General features: G+C 44.5%; 1 protein-coding gene across 1 annotated transcript in view; it reads right to left on the reverse strand.

Moving 5' to 3' along the window:
* LOC133273932 (deubiquitinase DESI2-like) overlaps positions 1 to 6,645 on the reverse strand; it is a 72,043-nt gene extending 65,398 nt beyond the window's left edge. The window contains exon 1 of the mRNA XM_061462640.1: positions 1,892 to 6,645. Within this exon, the coding sequence (XP_061318624.1) occupies positions 1,892 to 1,930 (39 nt within the window). The 5' untranslated portion in view covers positions 1,931 to 6,645. The remainder of the gene's footprint in view (positions 1 to 1,891) is intronic.
* Between the last annotated feature and the right edge of the window lie 3,729 nt (positions 6,646 to 10,374).

The following is a 10,374-nucleotide window of genomic DNA, read 5'->3' on the forward strand; positions in this document are numbered from 1 at the left end:
GGTTAACCCATAGAGCTAGTACCTTCACACTAGGTTTTCATGGTTTGCAAAGCAGCAAAAATTACTCAGTCTGAATTAAACTGGTGACCTCATCTCAGTACACTGATTCTGGGTGTCCATCTCTGAACACAGTAACCATAAACAGCAAGTCCCTTCTCCTATAATTACTTTGGAATTCATCTTTGGTGTCAGTCACACGAAAAAAGGCAACAACCATGTCCATCCAGTATTTGGACCTCTTCAGCTCAGTAGCAAAACATTCACTGATTCAGGACAGCTCAACAATGGCTGAGAAAGGAAAGTTCAGACCACAACTTGCTGCAGAAAAAAAAAAAAACTAAAAAAATTGAAAGGAAAACAGTGGACATAACAAAAGGACAACACAATCCCTTTATCTTCCTCAAAGTATTAATGAGAAACTCTTGTGTGTGCATTTGCAATGCCTGTCCCTTGTTACCAAGCACTAGCTGTCACTTGCTTGGGTTACCAGACCTGTTGATTGAAGAACAGCTTGGGAGACTTCACAGTTCAGGCTGACAAGCAGCTGACCCTAAAACACTCAGGCCCAAAGTCTAGGGAAGGATTTTATACCAACTTACTCAATTTTACCAATAATAGCTCTGGGAGAGACAGCTTCAAGCCACTGTAGTTGCGGTTTTCAGACTGTCTTTCAATACAGATACAGTCCTACCTAAATAGCCCTTACCAGTCCCTCTTCCCTCAGAAAACAACCCATTTTTTTAGTCAAAAAAAGATCAGTTGATCTTTGTAATACGAAGGTGTTGGACGTTTACAGCAACCCACTCCTAATCTCTTTGGTGTCTATTCTGTGAATTCCCCCAGCAGGGAAACCCACACTATTCTGTGGGCTTCCTGTTGAATGTTGTCACTGCCTGATGACAAAAAAGCAAATGTATGTATAGTCTTAAAGGTCTGGAGCTAGATAATTAGAGCTCAGTCAGCACCTGGGCCTCATAAGGCTGTATTTTCCCCAGTAAAGTTCACTAAATATTTGGAAGATCTGAAAATTACTGAATTGTTAGTTCATAAAAAAGAGAGGGGAAGTGCACCATGCCTCTCCTAAGCTTCTGTTGGACCAGAAAGCAAACATGTTGTGCCAAGCCTTCTTCTCTTTGGGGGCTTATGCCAAGGCTAGGATTTCGATCTGATGTGTTAGCACAGATAATTCCCAGTCACATCCCGCCCTTGCAAGAGGAGGGCAAGGAAAGCCACTTGCTACACTGTGAACTTTCCAGGAAACATTGGCAAACAGCACATCCCTGTGCCCCTCCCTGTGTTGAAACTTCACCAGTTCAGACAATTTCTTACTCCTGTTGTTGCAATTAACCTTCAGAGAAAATTCTTAACTACAATCTTATACCTATGAGGAACTGATGCAGATGATTAGCCTAGAAATGGTGTCGTTATTGCAATTCGACAGTTCTTTCTCCTCCCTGGATGATATCCTGACCCCTTCCCCACAGCCTGGGAGTCCTTGCTCACTTAAAATTGAAGGACAATTATCTCCAACAGAGAGGTGTTCAAATCTTCTTCCTTAACTGGGACACTGGAAATTAAAAAGTCCTCCCCTCACCCAGTGCTGCACCTGAGAGATCCTGCAGAAAATCAGGCACAGTTTTACCTGTAATCTGTGCCAATATGCTAAACGTTTCAAAGAAAAAAGCCTGGGTCAGTATTATCTCTGACAGCCAGAACATGATATGCTTGGATGAGGAGTTTGGGGGGAAGGAGAGGGAGGGATCAGCCTCTCTTGGATCTGTGCTTGGCTCCTCTTCATACAACACCTGCCTCCAAGCACAGACTCCCACCCGACCCCACTGTTCCACACAGCACTCACCCCACCCCCAAATCAGTACTGTTTCGTACTCACCATGTCATAAACATTCAGAATCACTGGTTCATTTGCCATTGTTGATTGCAGTAGAGGCTGGATTAAAACCTTTCAGTCCCTGCCAGATGTGTGTTGCTGCCCCCAGGGTATGCTTTTACCCTGAGCCAGATAGAAGGAAATGCCTCATCCTACAGTCTCTGAAGGAAGGAGCATGGAGGGAGGATGAAAGGAGGGGATTCTTGTGGTTGAGGGGGTAAAGTTGGTTGCAGGGAGGCTGGAAGGCTTGGGCTGGTTTTGCTGGTTGTATAGGGTTTTTCTGACCCCTCCACAGCACGACAGATCCGAGGTTTCTTTCTAACTCTGTAGTGCACCTCAGGGTCTGTAGACTCACATACCACTGTAACCAGGCACCGTCCACACTTGTAAATCCCGATCCACAGAAGACAAACAGACTGAGCCCAAAGATAAGCCCTCTTCTGGCACCGTGAGAGAGGTGGGTGGTCGCAATGAACCTGTGCGCTAAGGCACGGAGCAGCTCCCGAGCAGGGCCCTTCTCGACAGACCGACCGCCGGCAGCGCGCCCTGGCCTGCCGGGAGCTGTCCGCGGTGCTGGGGCTCGTCGCGCCGGTGGACGGGAGCTGTCCGCCGTGCTGGGGTTCGGTCCGCGCTCAGGCGCTCCGGGGAGGGCTCTCCCCCCCTGGCAGGACATGGCGAAGAGGCTGTGCCAGAGGGGCTCCAGCGCCGGGCTCGGCGGTGGGAGGAGGAAGAGGAGGGGGCTGGCTGCCCCCGGGGCAGAGGGGGGATGCTGCAACCCCCATCCTGCCGCAACCGTGCCGGCAGACCCGGCGTCGGCGCCGAAGTTAGTGGGCAGTTCTCCGCAGGAGATAACGCGGGATTACCCGGCGCCGGAACCGGAGGGAGGAGGATGAGGAGCAGGTGCTGATTCTAGGCACGGCGCGGGGCCGGGGCAGGGGACCCCCAGCTGTGCGCGTTCTGCTCTCAGCCAGGGTCAGTTCTTATTTCGGGATCAGCTCGTCCCGAGCCAGGCAACCCCTACTGACAGCCGGTGAAACCTACCCCGTCCTCTACTGGCTGGACGCATCTCTGCATGGCACACAGTGGGAAGGCGGGGAAGGGACGAAGCGACTGGGCAGAGCGAGTAGTTTCACTTCAGGCAGCGGCAGGGTCTGGAGCTTCTTCTGTCCTGGAGCTAGTTTACACTCGTGTTAGGTCCGGGCAGCTCTGCAATGCCTTGCCAGCAAACACTTCCCTCTGACCTGGATGCGAGAGTCATTTACAAAATCCACTGCGGTAAATGCATCTTCCCTGTGCTCCTCCTCTCTCTTTAAAGGGAAAGCAGAGTCTGTGGTGGCGCTGAGAAAGGGTGCAGTTGAGAGGGGAAAGAAGAGGGCTCCTGCACCCAGAAATTTACAGTGGTGGAGGAATTCACATGTTGACCTTAAGCATTCTGACACCACAGACTTTCTGAAGCAGCTCCCCCTACTCCCCCCAAAAGAGGCAGGGATGACCTCATCTGAGTTGGAGGCGTATCTAAGGCTTTCTGCCAGCTCACAGCCAACCAGATCTCAACGAAAATTGCAGGGAGTCCGTTACATCATCAAAGCCCAGCATGCCCCAGCCCTTCCCGATACTGTCGTTATCCACATGGGAACCATCCTGTCTGGGAGAAGGGCTCACCTCCCTTTGTCAGGAGCAGAAGGACAAGACCATAGAGCTGCAGCCTTGTAAATAGTTGTTACACAGTGTGTAGGGTGATTTGTGGTGAAGGCAGGCAGCATGAAAGGAGAGCGAGTCCACATCCTGCATAGCTAAATGTCAGCCCAGAAGAGTCAGATATGAAACTTTTCCTCCAGCCAGTGCCTGAGGAGACCCAGAACTGCTTTGCCCTAACAGTATGCATTTGCATTTTGAAAGAGCAAAGCCATGGCACAAGCCTGGCCATGATGGCATGCAATGGGGCAGAGACTCCAGCACAGTAATTTCTAACAGGCTAGTAAGTCCAAGGGTGGGCTAGGCAATTCCACACATGGCACAGCGGGTGGGGCCAGCACCCCAACCACCCTGTAACCCATCAACTCCAACTTCTCTGTTAGGTGCCATTAACCATCTGGCTCAGCAGCCTGGGCCTGCAGGAGCAGTTTGTGCAGGTCAGAAAAGGTGCCTCCTCGTCCCCACTACTAGACGCCAGCTTCTGCTCAGAGAACAGACTGAGCCCCATCAGCATTTTAAAGACCATGAAGCAATGAAAAGCTCCCTCTGCAAGGGGTTGCCATTACTTATGCCCTAACTTATAAAACAAACCTTCTACTGAATCACACAGGGCTTGTACCAAACTGTCAAAGATCCTGAGACTGTCACTTTGGGCACGTGTCTTGCCCTGGTGATGGTGATGTTTTAAGGAGACGTGAAAGAGAGGGAATAGCTGATATTAGACCACCTGATGTAATTGGAAAAGTGGCACACAAGCTCTTTCCACGCTTGTCCACATGGTTACTTGCTAAATTAACTGCAATGTCGGCTGTGCCTAGAGTTCACCAAGATAAATTGAGAGACTTAAACAAGATCCATGCTCCAGAGACAAATATCTACAAATATCTAGGACTGGGAGAGGTGACAGGCAGCCACAGTCTTAGATGCTTGGTCCTGTAAACATTTCTGAAATAATAACTGTGGGGAGGGGAAGCTATAAATTAAGAGCAGAATTCCACTTCTAAATTTTAGAGATACAAGCAGGGAAAAAAAATTAAACCGAAAGCTTGTCTTTAAATTCACCTTCTTGCTTTAAGAGATCAAAGCCAGTCTAAATGTGCAATTGTTATTTAAAGGACTTCTGCTGTAGGACAGACAGCAAATGTCGCTTGCACATTAAGACCTGGATTCACTCCCCCCAACTTGAAATGTAACTGCAAGAGCTACATTATGAATACCATTGCTCTAGGCTCCCTTTTCTTCCCCTTCATAGAAGGGAGTTGCTCCACGTGGTGACTTAGCCTCATCGGTGATCCTTTGAAAGTTCCTTCTTCTACCCCATTCTATTCTAGGCGACTTATTCTAACTCCAGATAGAAGGGATCAGTCTGAATACAAATGTCCTGACATTAATATAAGCTGTTTAACAATCCCATAAACTCTTTACAAGGCTTGCCTTGGGCTGTGTTGAAGTGTTTCATCAGCAGCTCAGACTGATACCAGCCAAGAAACTGAACTGTTCTATTTCAGGTGTGCGAGTATGAACCTGCAGACAGCCCCGCTGCCAATAGGCACCAGAATCCACGTCTTGCCCTGTAAAAGAATCAAAATTTAAATAAATAGCAAATACAGAGGAAAAGATTCTTCTTACTACTTGCTAGAGCAGCTGGAACTTTGAGATCTGTTTTGAATTTTTCCTTAAACCACTTATGCTACTTTTAGGACAGAGCAGAAACACATTTTTCGTATGCATATGCTTAAAGTTGGACAACACCTCAATTCACATTTAAGCAGTTTGTTGCAAGGCCTGATTTTCTCAGATTCTTCACATCACTAGCACTCCCTTCCAAGGGATTAATGTATACAGTTTAACTGTGGTCATCCACACTCACTATTCATGGCATAAGTAAGTGTGCATCTTAAAGGATCACTGTCTAAAGCAGACAATGTGGACTTACATGTCTTCTTACGTTAAAAAAGAGGCAAAAAGGGTTAAAAGGAAAATAATGCCACCATCCAACATGGGTCAGAAAACCAAGAATCAGGTACAGACTTCAGTAATTACCTGGTACATTTTTCAAGGAGGTAACTGAGAGCTTCAGCCACCTCCTCCAGGTCCCAGTCACAAAAGTGACAGCGCTGGGCACTGTGAACAGTGCTGTGACATTTCACCAGGGAGAAGAACAAAAGAACAGCAGTACAAAAAAGAACTAATGGTTGTATTAGAGGTGAGAGTGGTATCTGAGGGTCTGCTTGTGTTACTATTCAGAAGTTGTACTTTAAATTAACATTTTTTCTTAATTTACACTCATGTACTTTCAAAGTCTCCTTAGCAATCTACTAGGGGCTTTCAAGCATGTTTCACAGTGGGGCTGCTCAGTTTAAACTTCAAGATACTTAATGGTCTGGTCTCTACATCAGCTACATCACTGCTGGCTGTCCATTATACTTTTTGACAACTTCTCATTTTGGATTACATATAATGTTTTTGCCCATGTCAAGCTGTCATTATTATTCCATTATGAGTACATCAGCCAAGACTATCCTTTTTAAAGGAAGTATAAAATAGTCTTCTAAAAACTAGAAATAGTATTTCTTTCAGGTCCCTGAGAATGGTGAAGAGTATTCAAGAACGTAAAGAGTTGCAGTGCCCTTCTTTCATTTACAACAATAAATCACATCCTGGGTAGGTGCTGGAGCTTTGTAGCCTTATTCCGGGACTGTCAGAGGAGGTACTTAGATTGAAACCTGGGCTTTGTTAGTCCTGCAGATTTAAAGTCCACCCATCAAGGAAAGCACCCAAACCTTCAAATTACATAGCTCATGTACGCACCTTACATCTTTCCACCACACAACAAAGGATGACTTGGGCTCCATTCCCAAAGCAATTTATGTATTTTACACCGGGGGAAGACAATCCACAGAAAAGATGGAAGTTCCAGTACTTGCTCTTAGACATGTTCCCTAGCTACTAAGCTGCACTTCTTCAGCACCTTCAAAATCCCTATTGGTTAGAGTCCAGCCATTAGATGCCCAGAAATTATGTGTCTCTTTTGAGTCAAGCTGAGTATCGTATTCTGCAGCAATATCTTTCTAGAAAAGTTAGCAAAGGTAGTGGTAAGGATGTTGATTAAAGAGATACATAAAGGCATCCCAACTTATTCACAGAATTTAGGTATCCTTTATTATCCCTTATCCCTGCCTTTCTTTGCAATCCTTTCATAGAACCTGAACACAAAGGAAATAAAGAAACCACAAAAATATTGAAAGGTGTCTCAAAATTAGTCCTAATTTTTAACTTTTCCATTGAGATTTTTGATTGTATGTGTAAGGTAGGGTAAAATACAACTAGCTAGGCTTACAGCTTGGTAACAGTAGTTAGTAACTACAAGTGCTCTACCATCTTTACTTTGGTTGTATTAACTTATTTACAAATCACTGTGGTTGGTTGGTGGATTGTTTTTCGGAGTTGTTGTTGGGCTCCCCCCCCCCCCGCCTCCAGAATACTAAAACTTAATTCCCTTTTCTTATTTATTTGCTGTTTTACCTGCATGTTGGATGATTAGCCAGCAGATACAATAGCATGCTGTGATTCTCCAGGGCTATTATAGAATCCAGACAACACAAGGAACCTTTTAGTTTCTGAAATAAACACACCAAACACCACATCAGATGACAGGTATATCCACAAGTGCCTTCTGATAGTTTCAAGGCTACTGTGCTCTACTGACCAGCACCACATATAGGTATTACAATGCCAGTTTCACTTGATTCATTTTACTCTGTCACTCAAAAATCTCTGTTATTTTAAAGAGTGAGATATCCATTTATGCCTAAGCAAATATGGTAGCTCTCTAACTCCCCGGGAGAAGCTTGTCTCTTGTTTGATTAGATACAGAGGGTGGGCAGCTCATTTGCTCTGAGCAAAAAGAGCTTCAGCGTTAGACTCTGAAAGTTGATTTGTTTGACCTCTGAATGCAGATAGCATTTTACAGCTTTACAAGGTTTAGTGACGGGTTTTGTTTAACCCAATATATTCTGTAAGATATACCTGGAGGGCTCTAACAGGCCCCTGCACATAATCTGTATGAGCAAACAGGCTGTGGCTAACCATTAGACATGTGTACGCTACTCGGACAATTCTTAATTCAAGCCAAAACCCACTGTAGTGCTTTCTCAAACAAAATTGTTCATATATAGAAAGATCAAATAGTGAAGAAACATCTGCAGGTAAAGAAAAAATATCTATCAGGATTTGGAGATGCAACTCTATATTTTTCCCCTCATTCCTCCCACCCCCAAATTTTCATAACCCTGCTGTGGTACACACACATGGCATAATCTGGCTACCAATGTTTTTGAATACTGCTATAATGTAAACTGAAATGCATGCCAAAGAAACCAGTGACAGTGTCCCATCCCACTCACATTCCCTGAGCTTAGTTTGAGGTCTTACTTGGCAATGGCAAATGAATTGAAAGTACTCATTGCACAAAGGCAGCCTGAAGCAGTGCACATTTCCCATTTTCCACCTATTTTTGTTGACACTATAAGAGCAGCTGCAGCTTTAGTCAGTATTTACAGCCTTTCACAAAGGACCTATGTGCTAATCTCTTTCAAGTCTAAATGCAGGAAGATGCTGGTTAACAGTGCCAAAGCAAAAAGCTGTGTTTGTTTCTGCAGAGCTACCGAAACCCAAAGCTTCAGATTAAATACATTTGTCATTGAGGAAGGCAGAAGCTACCACAGATGTCTTGGAAGTGTATTGGTCAGAAGCAGATTATCTAAATTTATTTTCTCCATCACTTATGAACAATCCTGTAACACAGAAGTCAAATCATCATCTGAACAGCAAGCAAAAAATGTGAACCCAGACACTCAAAGGGTGAGGAAAAAACAATTCTGTCTTGCAACAGTGATGGAGAAAGTTCAAGGCCAGGTAGGGCAGAAAGACTGCAAGAGGTACAAAGGCCTCTTGCAAAGCTGGTGAAGCACACATGTAAGGACGTGTTTCTTACCCTTCACTAACCTCCTGAATCCAACCTGATTTTGGGATGCTGTTCCCACACTGCACCCTTGCTAATGTCTCAGTCTCTTCCTCCAATTCCAGGACAACAGCTCCCCATTAAACACAGTCAAATGGCTATCCTGTGGTACCAAATACACCAACACCCAGTGAAGAATCAGGGAAGAAAGAGGAATGGGAGAGCAGCAGTCCTGGCTCCACAAGGCACTCATGGGCATTGTAGGCAGCAGAGCCTTGGTTCCCCTTTCAAAGGGCTGTTTTTCCCTTCAGCAGCCTGCCCTGGAAAACACCCATGGACAGAAGCCAGTTTTGCATGACTTCTTCAGGTAGTAGAGATGTTAATATCAGCATCCCAGCAGAACTCCATTTGCTGCATTCATTTCCCCACAGACTTTTAACTCATGAATGCTATAAAATGCCAGAAAGCACTAGTAGTATGTCACTAATTTCACCACAGAGATGGCAACTCCTGATAGGACTTCTATCAATAGTCTCTGAATCAGTTTGAGATGAATCAGACTGTTAAAATAATTAATAGTCATGCACCAGCTTGGCTGCTTCCTTACCAAGCTCAGACCTTACAAATTATGAGTAATATTGGCACTGAACAAGGAGCTAACATTTTGAAGAAAAATAATCTCTATTTTTCCTCTCTCCTGCCACCCCACTGGTTAATAGCAGGGCAACGATTTTCAGACAGCTGATGAAAATCTTCTGATAAGACTGAATTATTGTATCTTGAAACAAGAGGGGGAAAAGATCATTTACATGAATGTTTTCAAAGTACTTCTCATCTTCCTAAATATTCATACCCTACTTCCTGCTCTCCAAAGCATGAAGAGGCTAGATAGCACTGCAGGCTAATGGTCTAGCTTATTATAACAGAAACTAATTAAGCGCATTTGGTCATCTTACCATCAAGCTCCATGGCTAATATAGATTTCTTCAACTTTCAATCACTGAAAAATTGAAGGCAACAAGCCTAAGTACGAAATTTTGCAAGGTCAGTCCTGGACTGAATAACCAATAGAAGCCCTCTTTTCCTGAAGTACTGCTCATCCTCATAACTTTGCGTGGAGTAATGGAGTAAATATACAAAAATGTCAATATTATTTCAGACATATATCAGAGTTTGCTTGTTCTATCAGTTCCTCACTGTAAGTGTCATGAACACTAAAGCACACACATTCCCACCTATACAGCCATAACCCAGCTTAAGAGCGATATATGCTTCTTTCTGGTTACAGCTCTGAAATAATAATAAAAACAAAATAAACCCAGTTTAACAGTGATATCTGCTTCTTTCCGGTTGCAGCTCTGAAATAATAATAAAAACAAAGAAAAAGCCATCATTTTTCCTGCCTGCTTACTCTGTCTAAACAATATTCCAGAATTGGCGGCCTATCTATTTTCCTATTAGGAAAAAAAAGAGATTGTATCAGTGAAGGTGTTATGCAGGTACAGTCCTGCTGGCTCACAAAAAGATACACATGGTCCCGTTTCCACCAACAAAACAAAAACCCCTAGCAGGCTTCCTCACCCAGTGAACTCTGCGCTTGCTCCATCAGCATCATTCCTGACATTTCTCTCACTCTCACACCCTTCCATGCACACACACACATGCATCTGTGGCTCTCTGAATTCTCAAATGCTCCCAGACCACATGCTTTAGCCTTGCTCAGGCCCCACCTTGGAGTCTACTGCCTGTTAATCTCTCCCACTGTCTCCAGTTATTTTATTACACAAAGAGATTTCATTGATCTTTCTGTGTGTCTCGAACAAACACA

The sequence above is a fragment of the Pezoporus flaviventris genome, unplaced genomic scaffold, assembly GCF_033815535.1.
Source record: "Pezoporus flaviventris isolate CSIRO_AGI_PZ_B2104156 unplaced genomic scaffold, CSIRO_AGI_Pfla_v1 ptg000035l, whole genome shotgun sequence".
Classification (NCBI taxonomy): Eukaryota; Metazoa; Chordata; class Aves; order Psittaciformes; family Psittacidae; genus Pezoporus; species Pezoporus flaviventris.